Source organism: Artibeus jamaicensis, unplaced genomic scaffold (assembly GCF_021234435.1).
Source record: "Artibeus jamaicensis isolate MK-2021 breed Jamaican fruit bat unplaced genomic scaffold, CSHL_Jam_final contig_519, whole genome shotgun sequence".
NCBI classification, from domain to species: Eukaryota; Metazoa; Chordata; class Mammalia; order Chiroptera; family Phyllostomidae; genus Artibeus; species Artibeus jamaicensis.
This window is the reverse complement of record NW_026521871.1, coordinates 49624752-49639448: the sequence shown is the minus strand read 5'-3', so window position 1 is coordinate 49639448 and position 14697 is coordinate 49624752. Positions and strand designations below refer to the sequence as shown.

General features: G+C 44.5%; 1 protein-coding gene across 1 annotated transcript; it reads right to left on the bottom strand.

The window, feature by feature from the left end:
* Positions 1-9068: 9068 nt before the first annotated feature.
* On the bottom strand, positions 9069-12425 carry RPL14 (ribosomal protein L14). Its single transcript, XM_037148363.2, has 6 exons — positions 12350-12425; positions 11732-11833; positions 11048-11142; positions 9764-9863; positions 9619-9672; positions 9069-9405 (listed from the first exon to the last, which is right to left on the bottom strand). The coding sequence occupies exons 1-6, from the start codon at positions 12350-12352 to the stop codon at positions 9127-9129; spliced, it is 633 nt and encodes a 210-aa protein (XP_037004258.2). The 5' UTR covers positions 12353-12425; the 3' UTR covers positions 9069-9126.
* Positions 12426-14697: the final 2272 nt, after the last annotated feature.

Sequence of the window (14697 nt, the reverse complement as noted above, 5' to 3'; positions counted from 1 at the left end):
GGCATCCTGTATATACAGGACATGCCCTACGTGAAATGGTTTAGTCCGGTTTTGACTCTGGCAGGATGCCCTAAATGTCCTGTTTTTGGCTTTTTCCAATAAATTCCGGGGAAAATCTGTAATTTACAGCTTTGGGGGGTGGGGGATGGTCATTGGCGCTAGAATAACTTAAATATCAACACTGGCTGAAAAAAAAATCATGCTTGCACAAATAAAGATCTGGGTAATCTCTTACAGTGTCTCCTGGAGATTTAGCTGACAGAAGGGAAAAAAGAGAAAATATCAAAAGCACCTTTTTTTATTTTCAAGAAAGGGAAAGACTTTTTAATCCAAGTCCCAAGCCACAAACAATTAACTTCCATTAATTTACATAACTTCGGGTCAGAAAGCGTGCTCTGAAAACCAGTGACAACCTCGCTTCGGTGACCCCTGGTAACTATGCTTCTGCAAGTTAGCAAGTCAATCACAACCTCTAGTTTCTGTGTGAGCCAATCAGTGACAAACGCCCTTGAAAGTCAGCCATTCAGTGATAGCCCCACCCACTAGCCAACAGCCAATTAGCTAGTGCCTCACTATAGCAACCACGCTTCGGATAATGACCGTGTGTTAACAGTAGCCTTACTCCATTGACCGTTTCTGGCCCGTGTGGTCGCCAACATGAATAGACTCTGACCATCTGAAATGTCCACTGAACAGTTACAGGGCTCCTACTCTCCAACCACTTTAGAGCTACACCAGGAAATTGGTCTCCCCCTGCTAGAAGACAGTATGACCCTGGATGTCTGGTTCTATCAAGGAGTTTGGTGCTCCTTTGACAGGAATTAGACATAGTCACTGACCAACTATAGCATCAAGAGTCCATATCCATATGGGCTCTTCCTGTCATGAAGAGTCCATTAGGTCTCTATAGCTGCATAACAAATCAATCCAAAACTTTGTGGCTGAAAACAAAACACATTTATTATCTCTCCAAGTTTCTTGGAGAATCAGGAACTCAGGAGCTGGGTGGCACTGGCTTGGGATCGCTCATGAACCTTCATTAGGCATTGCCTGGGACTGCACTCTTCTGAAAGCTTGCCTGAGGCCCAAGGATCTGCCTCCAAGGTAATTCATTGTCACCATGGCTGGCAGTTTGGTACTGGTTATTGGTGAGACTTTGGCCTCTTCCCACATGGGTATGTGATGACATTGCTGAGTGTCCTCGCAACATGGCAATAGGCTTCCACCCAAGGGAAGCAGTCTGAGAGGCCTGGCACGCTGCAGTGTCATTTATGTTCAGAAGTCGTGCACCATAATCACCCCAATACACACTCATCAAAGGCCAGTCACGTTCAGTGTCGGATAAGAATCAGCGGGGACCAGAGTGGAGGCTGCTGCTTAACACACAGATATGACCCACCGCAGAAAGTCCATTTCCTAAAACCTGGGGTATTGTAGAGCTTGTGCAAAACGATCATTTGAAATAGAATTAGGTTTCCAGAGACAAGAGCATGGTAAGGACTTACATTTTCAAACTGCCTTTCTCTAAACCTACCAAAAATAAACGTCTACTGTGAGTCTAGAGAGATGGGCACACGCGTATGGGTGCACGTGTACACACATATATGCCACAAACCCTGAAGAGTTGCAGCCAGTTGTTACCGTTAGGACTAACTTGGAGGTGAACAAAATTGGACAGGCAACTCCTATATTTGTTATTATAGTGCAGGGAGATATCCGAAAGCTTTGATTGGCCTAAAAAACCCCAAATTGGGAGGGGGACTGGAATCATGGGCAGTCAGAAAAGAACATTGGAAGAATGTTACAAGGAACCTGTTTTTTTTTTCCCAGAATAACCTCACCAGAGGTACAGAATATAGGTAGCACTGACCCAGAGGCAGCTACATGGCAAGGTGAATCAGGAGAGATGGGAAACTGTAGTCTCTGCACCTGTCAAGGATTCTCCTCACGTATCAGAAACTTAATGTCTGGAACTGGATGTCCTTCACCTGGCCAATGGCAGAGAGATTGGCTCTCCATAAAAACATTGTCCCCAGCCACTAGCCAGTGCAATAAGTCAAGAAAGAGAAAATGCACCAAAATTGGAAAGAAGTACACAATCTGAGGAAAGATGTAAATGACCTAATGAGTAAAAATTCTAAAATGTTGCTAAAAGAAATTAAGGTCTAAATAAATGAATTCATTCACAATGTTCGTGAGTAAAAAGACTGCATAGTTACAATGTCTACTATTCCAAAACTGATCTATAGATTCAATACAATTTCAATTAAAACCCCAGGATGTGTTTTGTAGAAACTGACAAATTGATTCTAAAATTCATATGGAAATGCAAAGGACTCAGAATAGCCAAAACAACTTTGACAAAAAAACAAACAAAAAAAGAATGACTGACACTACATGACTTCGACACTTAGAAGAACTACAGCAGTAAAGGCAGCGTGTTAACAGCATCCACACAGACACACAGATCAATGCAGCAGAATGGCATCGGGGGCAGGCCCACATGTACACAGACAACCGATTCGTGACAATGGTGCCAAAGCAACTCGGTGGCGAAGGAACCATGTTTTCAGACAATGGTGCTGCAACCGGTCAGCCATTTAAGAAGGTAAGGAAGGAGGGAGGGGAGAAATAACGTAGGTCCATTCTGCTCACCCTGTACAAAATTTAACTCAAAACAGATAGATCTAAGTGTAAATTTTAAACTGTAAAATATTCTGGAATGGAAAATAGGACAAAGCCTTTATAAACTTGGGTAGGGCAAAGGTTTCTTAAATATGATACTAAAAGCACAGTCCATAAAAGATCAAACTGATAAACTGGAACCATCGTGCTAGGCACACCTTGATATTAAAATCTGCTCTTCAAAAGCTACTGTTAAGAGGATGAAAAGACATGTCACAAGCTTGGAGAAAATATTTGAAAATCCTATCTATGAAAAAGGACTTTAACCTATCATATATAAAGATCTCTCACAGAGCAATAAGAAGAAAACCCAGTTAAAAGATAGGCAGAATCTATGAACACTTTAGCAAAGAAGGCATAATGAAAGGCAACTAAGCATGTCACAATATACTCAACATCATTAGTCATTAGGGGAATACAAATCAAAACCTCAATAAGATAGCATTATACACTCATTAGAATGAAAAAGAATGACACTATCAAGTGTAGGCAAAGATGTGTGAGAAGTGGAATACTCCTACAATGCTGGTGTGAGTGTAAATGGCACAGCTTCTTCACAGAACAGTTTTGAAGATTCTTAAAAAGCTAAATATACACCTGTCTCATGACCTGGCCATTCCACTCCAGGTATTAACCAAGATAAATAGACAGACAGACAGACACACACACACTTACAAATACTTGTACATGAGTGTTCATAGCAGTTTTATCTGTAACAGCCAGAAGCTGTAAACAACCCACATGGCCACCAAGTGGTGAATGGACAAGTGTGATACATCCATGGTGCAATACAACTCAGCATGTACATGGGCGACTCTCGAAGTAATTATGCCGAGTGAAAGACGCCGGACCAAGGAGAAAGGTACATGCAGTGTGGGGGCATTTACATAAAATCCTAGAAAAGGAATGTGAAGTGACGGAAAGCAAACAGCGGTCACCTGTGGGGAGCCAGGAGGAAGGATTGCAAGAGGCGTAAGCAAAGTTTAGGGGTAGGACTATTTGTTACTTGTGATTGTTTCACTGGTGTATACATATGTCGAAACTCACCCATGACGTCACAATAAATAGCATTTAGTTTATTATGCTCCAGTCACTGTTCTAAGCACTTGTACATGTATCAATGCAGTTAATCCTCGACACAAACCTATGAGATAGATTGGCATCCCTATTTTACTAGTAAGGAAATTAATATAGAATTTCTGTAACTTCACTCTCTTCCTGCAGGGGGCAGTCAAGCTGTCTGCAAAAGTGGTAGCTAATTCCATGACTAAAAAATAATAATTACTAGATGAAGTGGCAAGAAATGTTGCCTGCTGGGAGGTAGCAACATTTGGAACAGCAATGAGATGGATACATTTAAGACAAATCACGCCTTGCACCTGATTCAGGGCACATGCAACCCAACCTTTGCAAAGGCGCAGGCTACAGTGGAGTAAGAAGTGTGGGGGTCACTACCTGGAGGTGGGGCTCTGGTAGTCTGACCTATTAGGAATGGCCTGGATGCAGACGGCCCCGCATGGACACGGCTCCTCTGTTTTTGAGTGTAGGAGACTTACAATATTCAGACTGTCATAGGTGTCCACCTCTTTTATTTTCCTGGTTCACTCCTTTAGTGTCGCACATCTGAGGAAGCATACACGGGAGATGACGTTTCAAGGGTCTGAAATGCCTGCTATGCACCGAGGCCACCGAGGGTAGAGCCTACTGCTCCAAGGTTACAGACGTGTACAGCATGTAACTGCACTGAATACTGTAGGCAACTGTAACAATGCTGTTTGTGAACGTAAACGTATCCAAACATAGAAAAGATACAGTAAAAACACAGTGTAAAGGCTGAAGAATATATGCCCGTGCAGGGCACTTACTGTGACCGTGACCGGGGCTGACAGGACTGGAAACTGCTGTGTGGGTCTGCGGGTGGTGTGTGGAGGCCTGGGGTGTCACTGCACACTGCTGCACACTGCTGCACACTGTGCAAACACCTCACACTTAGGCTGCACTGAATGTACAGAGATGAGGTTACATCAAGCACAAGAGAAAATGATGCAGCAAGGCAGGTGGCACACGCAGGACGCATAAGGCTGTTGCCCACGTGACAGGAAATACGGTTTTACAGCCAACTTTTTAAAATAAAATTTATAAGTACAGAGTATGCTGTGAAACAGTGGCAGATAGTGAATACATGAACAGTAACATAGTTGCTTGTTACCAAGTACTGTGCACTGCACCTGCTTTCTGTGCTACACTTTCTACGACCGGCAGCCCAGATGTTTGCCCCAGCAACACCAGGAACATGTAATGCGTTGAGCCACCATGGTAGGACAGCTACGATGTCACCAGGGGACAGGGCTTTTTCAGCACCATTAGTCTTACAGGACCGTTGTACATGCATTCCGTCGCTGCCCAGCGCATCCTTCCGCAGTGCGTGAGTGCACCCGAGTGCAGCACTGTTTTCATGACACGCTGTTATCTCCCTCCAGCCCATGTAACAAAAACCAGAGCAACAGTGCTTCCTGCCGGCCAGGCACTGTGCGTCAGCCTGCCTGATCATTTCTGTGGGTCCATCCCACAAGCTCCTCACTGACAGTCCGGACAAATCTCATCCTGTTTGCAGAGGACTTGGTTGACTGCATTTTCCTACAGTATCTGGTCCGGAGTAACAGTGGGGGCACTAGATGATGTCCTTCAAAAGGAAAATCATTTTGAAAGCAGGACTCTATAAAGAACTAATCTATCCAACACAAGGTGTTTACTTGGTGTCTGTCCACAGTGCCTGATACCAGGGGCTTCCAAAGCCCTTGGAACCTTCTCATATGCTAATGACTGGTGCCTCCGGATAGCTTGGGGGTCAACAGAGCAGAGCCATGTGGGTTGAATTTTCCCCCAAACCCCTGCTGAGGGGCTAGAGATTGAGCACCAATTGCCAGTAACATCATCATGTTTGCATGAGCCCCCCAAAAACTGTAAGAGGAACTTCCAGCCAAGATGGAGGCATAGGTGGAAACATTGTGCCTCCTTGCACAACCAAGTTTAAAGACAACAGTTTTAGTAACAAAAATGCAACCAAAACACAGAAAATTGAACTGTACAGAAGTCCGACAACAACAAACAGTTCAGCCAGACCGGTAAGAGGAGCGGGATCGAGCAGGAAAAAGTGGCCAGACCAACCCAGGAGCACAGGTGGCAGTTGGCAGATCCCAGGTGTGGGGTGGCAACGAGGGACCCAGTGAGGGTGCAAGCCGGCTGGCTGACCGTGGTCACACATTGACACACAGATAAACCAGCGAAGGAGCAAGCAGTGAGACAGACCGCACAGGCTAGGACCCCAGCGCTGGGAATTAAAGCCTAAAAGCACCAATTGGAAAAACTCTTGGGGTCGAGGAGGTGCCAGAAGCTCCCAGGCTCACAGAGAATTTGTTGGAGAGACCCACAGGGTCCTGGAGGGTGAACAAGCCCACACACCCAGGAGATGGCACCAGGGGGGCCCAGATTGCTTGCAGGAAGCAGCAGAGGGGACCAAAATCCGAGAGAGCGCAGAACAAACGCCACTGCCCCTCTCTGACCCCACCCCCACATACAGTGTCGCAACCCAGCCACTGGGTTGCCCTGCCCTGGTGAACACCTAAGGCTCCACCCCTCATACAGAACAGGCCTGAACAGACCAAAACATGGCTCAAGAAGGACAACTCAAAGCCTCAGAGCCAATACTTCTAAGCGACCAAGAGATAGCCAACCTATCAGATACACAATTCAAAACACTGGTGATCAGGATGCTCACAGGACTGGTTGAGTTTAGTCACAAATTAGAGGAAAAAAATGAAGGCTAAACTAATTGAAATGATGGGAAATGCATAGGGAACCAACAGTGATGGAAAGGAAACTGGGACTCAAATCAATCAAGTGGACCAGAAGGAAGAAAAAAAGTCCAAACAGAAGAGAATGAAGAAACAAGAAGTCAAAAACAGGAGAGGCTCAGGAACCCCCAGGACATCTTTAAATGTTCCAACATCCAAATTACAGGGGTACCAGAAAAAGGGGAAGAGGAAGAGCAACAAGTGGAAAACTTATCTGAACAAATAATAAAGGAGAACTTCCCCCAATCTGGCAAAGGAAATAGACTTCCAGGAAGTCCAGAAAGCTTAGTCCCAAGGAAGCACACACCAAGGCACATCATAATTACATTAGTCAAGATTAAAATGAAGGAGAGAATCCTAGAAGCAGCAAGAGATAATGGGACAGTCACCTACAAAGGAATTCCCATCAGATTGTCAGCTGATTTCTCATAAGAGACCTTACAGGCAAGAAGGGGCTGGAAAGAAGTATTCCAAGTCATGAAAACCAAAGATCTACAACCAAGATTGCTCTACCCAGCAAAGCTTTCATTTAGAATGGAAAGGCAGATAAAGTGCTTCTCAGATAAGATCAGATTCAAGGAGTTCATCATCACCAAGCCTTTATTATATGAAATGTTAAAGGGACTTATCTAAGAAAAAGAAAATTAAAAATATGAACAGCAAATGGATAGCAAACTCAGTTATTAACAACTACACCTAAAACAAAAGCAAACTAAGAGGACAGCTAGATCAGGAGTGGAAACATAGAAATGGAGATCACATGGAGGGTTAGCAACAGGAAAGTGGGAGGAGGAGAAGTGGGGAGAAGGTACAGAGAGTAAGTAGCATAGATGGTGGGAAGAAAATAGAGGGGAGGGCAAGAATAGTATGGGAAATACAGAAGCTAAAGAACTTGTGACACATGGACATGAACTAAAGGGGGGGTATGGTGGGGGAGGGGTGTGCAGGGTGGCGGGGAATGAAGGGGGGAAATGGTACAACTATAATAGCATAATCAATAGAACATATTAAAAAGAAAAAACCCTAAAAGGTAGACCTTGCAGGTTGGCAAACACAAGGTTGAACCGAGGGTGGCGAGCTGGGGGCCTACACACTTCCTGCCCCTTCCCTGGCACCTTGCCCCGTGGACACCTCTTCCATCTGGCTGTTCCTGAGTTATGCTTCGTAATAAACTGAAAGTCAAGTGTTTTCCTGAGTTCTGTGATGAGCCGTTCTAATAAATTATCAAGCCTCGGGAGGTAGCCCAATTTACAGCCGGTCAGCGGAAGTATGGACGGCCTGGGACTTGTGACTGGCATCTGAGGTGGGGCCTGATGCTCGCTCCTGATAGTCAAATGTTGGTGCAGGGAGGGGCTATACATTTACCACCAGCAATGCTGTAAAAACAGTTCATTTAGGGGCAACGTACCACTTTCAAACAAGCAAAGCCAGTCATTCACCAAGGCTAACTTAAGGATTACTAGAAGATGCAGTAAAACTCAAACAATGAATCCAAGAGTAAGAAGAGGTGGAACAGAGGTAGCAGCAATGAAACCAAAAAGCCAGCAAGAGCCGGTGTTTCGGCCTCTTCTGAATGGCCCACCACCCACACTCAGGTGGTTTAGACCGCTGTCAAGGTGAGGAGCACTGCTGAGCTGGATAGCCCTGACCTTCCCGTTGCCAGTGTCGTTCCCCCAAGATTCAATCCAACAGCACAACGACCTACACCTGAGGAACCAGACCATTTAAAAATGCAGCCCAGGCCGCTGTAGCTCAGTGGACTGAGTGCTGGGCTGCAAACCACTGGGTCACTGGTTTGATTCCCAGTCGGAGAACATGCCTGTTGCAGGCCAGGTCCCCAGTGTGGAGCATGTGAGAGGCAAACCACACATTGGTGTCTCTCTTCCTCTTTCTCCCTCCCTTCCCTTCTAAAAATAATCTTAAAAAACAAAACAAAACAAAACATGCTTCATGGCTCCCTAAAGCCCCCCACAGAACTACTCAGCTTCCTTACACTGTCATCTCTGCAGTCACCCTGCCCCTTACAAAAACATTCAGGTCATGGCTTAAGATCCTAGTTTCTCTAGACAACACCTTGCCCCAGGACAGGCAGCCCGAAATTGCCTGTATTTCTCCTCGATCACGGAAGCTCTTACACTCTTACCTCTTAATACCACCAACCCAAAACGACTGGCTGCTACCCCAGTCAGGTTCAGGAAACCAGCTTTAGTTAGAAATGATAGGCAACCAGAATTGGTTTCTACCTACTCCTAGTATATTTTTGTAATATAAACCCTCAAGCATCAGAAACTGCTGGAATTCTATGTATTTATGGGAAACATATTTACATAAAAAAAAATCACCTGGTGCTCCCGTGTTCATGACTTCCCACGAGAACATGAAACTGGCCACCAGTTGGTGCGATGGCTTTATACCACCTGCACCTGGGCAGAGAGGAAGGAACTGATTTTCTGAAGGCTACGTAACAACCCTACCACCAACCTAGTTTAGAATCCTTGTCTAGCCAACAGACTTTAATCCACAATCAAGTAATTTGCCAGCGTGTCAAAAAGGACCTTTATTACTTTTAAAATAGCCTCTTGTGTTCTTAGGCTTTCTTGCCAGATGCCTTTGGAGCAGGTGCTTTCTGGGCTGGAGCTTTCGGACCCTTCTGAGCTTTTGGAGGTGCTGCCTTCTGGCCTGCGGCCTTCTGGGCGGGGGCCTTCTGGGCGGGGGCCTTCTTGCCTGCAGCGGTCACCTTTTTAGCGGGAACCTTCGCAGTGGTAGCTGCAGCTGCACCTTTAGCAGCAAGCGCTTTTTTGGGAGACGCTTTCTGGAGAGCTGCCCGTTGAAGCTTCTTGACTTCAAGCTTGATTAATCGGTTCCTCTGAAAAATTTTAAAGTCTGTATTTATTATACATGATACAGAAGCTATTGTCGTATATATTAACATACATGTATATCATGCGTAAGAAACAACCCTATGTCTTAGACCCCTATGAATTCAACTTTGGCCTACTAAGCTTCAGTGAACAGAACTACTACATAGACAAGCTTAGATTTAAAATCGTAACAATCCCGTAGTAACTTTGAAACTTACCATTTTCTTTGCTTTCATGACTTTGTAACGATCAAAATCCGTCATCTTGGCTTTCTGTTAAAAATATAACAAAAAAATCTCTCACATCATCTTGCAAACCTCCAAAAAAGAAGAGGTCAGAATTCTAATGACCACAAGCCATCACCTTTTCTCTGGCTTCAATCTTCTTGGCCCACCTCGTGGCTGCCCACTTTGTGTTGATGTCCGCCTTCTGCCAGGCCTGTCGGACGTACTTCTGGCGGGCACTGGAGCCAAGATCAGAAATTAAGAAGTCAGCTTTGCAGCCACACAGACTCAAGGACAGCTTTGTGCCGTCTGAAAAGCAGAACTCATGCCCCCATCAGTTAAAAAATCCTAAGCAAAATGATGCCAAAAGCACCCCTCTCATGTTACACCTCTAGCTCCAGCTGTCTCCAGAACACACACACACACATCTTCTACTCATTCAGACGGGATTCACTAAGCCAGGACGCCTATAATCTCAAACACACAATAAAAAATAGCAAACCAGTCCGTGTTCAGGATTTAAAAGTGATCTCTTAGCATGTCTAGATTATCACTCTAGAGGAGTGGAAGTGTAGAAAGCAATTTCCTTCCACAAATAAGGCAGTTAAGTTCATCCTTTTTTGTTTTTATTTTGCACAAAAGGTTTAAAGACTTTTGGCCAAACATCAGAGAATCACTTTCTCCCAAGTATTTTGAGCACTGAAACCTTTACTTTTTTACTTAAAAATAAACTGGTCACAGCATGTGTCCCACTGCAGCCAGTCGCCATGGTGGGGAAATGACTGCATGGTGACAGTGCTTGAACTTCCACGGTCTGTACCATGTCAAGAGACAATCACTGATTGTCTCAAGTCCTTGTAAGTAGCTGGGAATAGAACCATTTCAGCAGCTGTTATGAGATGATGTACATTAAATACTCATAACTGATGTGAAACCTTAACAAAGACAACTAGAGTATTAGGAGACAAGAGTTGGTATGAAAAGGAAACCAGAATTTCTTAGGAAAGTCTTTGTTGTGTGTATCCTGAAAAAAACATCCTACGAGAGCAAGTGAGTGAGAGGGCAAAGAATGGCAAATCTGGATACAGGTCTTCTACACTGTAAATTCCTCCTCTCAATTGCTTCGATGTTCACTTCAACGATGTTTACTATATTCTCAAGGGAACATCAGTAAAATAACAAAAACCTTTTTTTGAATTATACTAAGAAAAGTTTTTCTAGTATAAACGAAGCTCGGCCCTGACCAGTGTTGGTTGGGAATCCTACAAAGCAAAATGTCACTGGTTCGACTGCCAGTCAGGGCAATGCCCAATCCATGTTTCTCTTCCCACATCAGTGTTTCTCTCCCTCCCTTTCCTTCTCTCTAAAAAGAAATTTAAAATAAATATATAAAAGCCAGGAGGGTGTGGTTGGTGATACCTACCTGTGTGGGAACTTGAGGATGAAGTCAGTGAGCTGCATGCATTTGAAAGGCATAGCTTGTCTCCTTACTTGAGTGCAAGGGCCATCAACCAGAGCCTAGAATATTTCAAACAAAGTAAAAAAACTTAGCAGCATTCAAAATGGACAGTCTATCATCATATCCTTTCAGAATCTAATCCCTGCTGTTTAAATGCTTTCTTAAAAGATTAAACCATGAGTAGTACAGTGTATAACCCAACTGCATATAATTTACTTGACATTTTAAGTCTTCAATCCTTCCATTCCCAACACACTACTTACTGTTCATTCACAGCCTTTGGTCAACCCCTTAGTTTGTGGCTCTCAAACTAAGAGGCTGACCACAGCAATCAAGAGCTTTCCTTGTGTGGGGCTTTGTTCTACCTCCCTTTATACACAGGAACTCACTTAAACCTCACCAATATTTTACCCATGAAAAGTTCTGGTTAGTTTAAGCGGCAGAGGTAATAATCAAACCCAGTAGCACTGGGCCAGCTGAAATCTATGCTCAAAACCCCTACTGTCTGCGCACTGTCTGTTTTTCTCAAGGTAAAATAAGGCATCAGTCGCAGTACTCCTACCTCAGGGGGCCGCTGGGACCATTACCATCCTGTTCCGCATACCACCCACTGCCATGTGAAGGTGTGACATTTCCCCCCACACTTACCCTGTTCTGATCGATAACATCTACGATCGCGACCAGCTTCCCGGCGTGGGGCCCAAAGGAGACGTAAGCCACCCGGCCAACCTCCACGAAGCGCCTGAACACCTAAAATGAGCAAGGGAGAGAAAAGGAGAGAGCAGTGAAACTCACTAAAAATTCTCTACAGTTTATAAGACTTTGCAGTTTACAGGTAACGTGTCTCAGTAGAGCTAAAAAGAATGTTGAGGGAAATACGCTCAAGTGCCATGGGTCGACCTAGATGGACGAAATCCGCAGAGGCGGGGTCGGCGGCAAAAGCTAGGGTTTCACCAGCCTCCGATGATGCCTCCTTGCCCCGGCCGGGCTTGGCAACGGCATCCCGGCCATGCAAAGCCACCGACCATCAGGCCCCGGACTTTGGCGGCGATGGCGCGCACACGTGGCCCCGGAGCGCCAGGCCTGCCGGGCCCTCCATGCGTTCATGGATCGCGCGCCCAGAAAACTCCTAAATGTCGTGCTCCACCCGCCCGGGGACCCTCGCCACGCACACATAAAGCCCGCTGGGCGTCGTTCCGCGCCCCCGCCCGGGCGGTGGAGGAGCTGCGGGGCCGCCAAACCCAGAGCCCGCGACAGCATACTCACCATGTTGGCGGCGTCCGGCGAGAGGAAAGGGCCTGGCCAACCTTACGCAAGTGTAGTCGACCGCCCCGCCCCTGCACTAAAGGAGGAGCGGACGTGGGCACTGATTGGTTAGAATTGTGGCTGCGTGCGCGCACACGCATGCTCACTGGGAAAACAGGGCGGAGCCGGCTTGAGCTGGGTTGAATTTTTTCGTTAACCCGAACCACGAGATCGCCTTCGGAGGTCGAGCGCTCGAGTTGCAGCTTATCTTAGTACTTAAGGGTGAGGAAGAGCACGGGAACTATGACTCCAGTGTAATTGTCCACATTCCATTTGACTTTATTTTTTAACATTCTTCCATTTCCCGCTACTCACTGCTCTCGATTTTGTCTCAGTGTTACTCATGGCGTAGTACTAGGTTTTTTTCTGAGTTACCCCAATAACTTTGTTAACGTTTCATTTTAAAGCAATTCAGACTTACAGAAAAGTTGCAGAACTAATACAAATAATTCCCATAAACGCTTCTTTTAAGATTCCCCAAATGGTCACATTTTATGTTTGCATTATCATTCCATCATTTTTCTCTGAGCCCCATTTGAGAGGAAATTGCAGACACGACCTTTATCGCTACACTACGAAATGTCTCATTTCCTAAAAACAAGGACATTATCTTCCACATTCAGTACAGTGGTCAAAATCAGGAAATACTAGTAGTCTAATATTTAATCTATAGTTCTTATTTAAATGTTATCAATTATCCCACTTACAGTTTTTAGAGTAAATTAAGTTTTTTTTTCCTGGTCCGCAATCTAATGGAGGATTACCAGTTGCATTTAGTTGCATCCAGTTGTTTTGTTTTGTTTTGTTTCGTTTTTTAATCTGTAACAGTTTCTAAGCTTTACCTTGTGTTTCATAATACTGACATTTTCAAATACAGGCTAGTCATTTTGTAGAATGCCTCTAAATGTGGATTTATTGTCGTTTTCCCCACGATTACATTCAGATTATGCACTTTTGGTAGAAATGCTGTGCGCTCAATGCACCATATCAGGACACAGGCAGGATATCTCCTTGTCCCAGTACCACTGTGTCACCTTTCATAACTCGGTGAAGATGGTGACTATTTTATTGACAATTCCTAAATCTATTTTAGTCTTTTCCTGTAAGCTCTATGCCAGCATATGCTGCCAGTACTGTTCTAAGCCAGGTCCTAAGTGACCGGTTTTTTCTGTTGATTTGTGTAATCTATTCTCTGCTTATCAGTCAGAGGGATCTTTTTTGAAAAAAAAAAATCAAATCACATCTTTCTGTTTAAATCATTTTAATGGCTTTCTACAGTATTTAGAATAAAATCGAAACTGCTGCCTCTAGCTTGCAAAGCTGGGCACCATATGTCCCTATGTCTAAACACACCTTGTGCCAGTTTCATTGTACCCGTTTCATTGTGCTTCAGCCACCTTGGTCTTGAACAGGACAAAGCCGTCTCTTGTTCTATGACTTTTGCGTGTTTTCTCTCCTGCCAAGAACACTCTTCCTTCTGTTCATACTCACTGCATGGTTGCCACGTGAAAAGCATAGGTCAGTCCCCTTGTCCCTTTAGTAGATCAGCTTTTTGTTTTCCTCAGACCTATTATCACAGTTGTTTGACTCATTTTTCTGTCCACTTAGTTTGTAGTTTTGCACCAACTGGAGTAAGTTCTATGAGGGCAGCACCTCAGCCATGCCTTGAATGCATTTTCTTAGCACAGCGCCTTACAAGGGGCTCAATTAGTGGGTAGTGAATGAATAGTCTTTAGGCCATGGTATCCTGCTTTATAATTTATAAAGCCAAAGACATGAATAAGAATATTCATGCACTTTTGGTAGAATAAGAATATTCATGTCTTTGTGGTTAAGAGGCCCAAACAAGGAACAACCAACCCAAAGACCCATAAGCAAGAAAATGGGTACATTGTAGAAGTTTTTATACTGGAATCAATAGGCATCTGCATGAACATGGACACATTCGCAGATAACAATGAAATAAGTCAGACACAAAGTGTATACTGTGTAATTTCATTTATATGAAGTTCAAAACAGGCCAACTAATCTGGGTGTTAAAGGTAATGAACATGTTTACCTGTGGAAGTTTCAGTGAGTAGGTGAAGAGGCTTCTGTGCTGCCTGAGTTCTGCTTTGCCTGGGTGTGGATTATGAGAGCGTGTTCAGCTTGTGAAAATTCAAAGCACTACCTTTATGACTGGTTCATCTCTTTCCCAAAAATATATGTTAGCTTTAAAAAAGCAAATAAATAAACAAACTCCCAAAATGGCGTTTCCTGGCTCTACCGTCAGAGAACCTGATTTTCAAGGGGGGGGGGGGGGGGTAAGA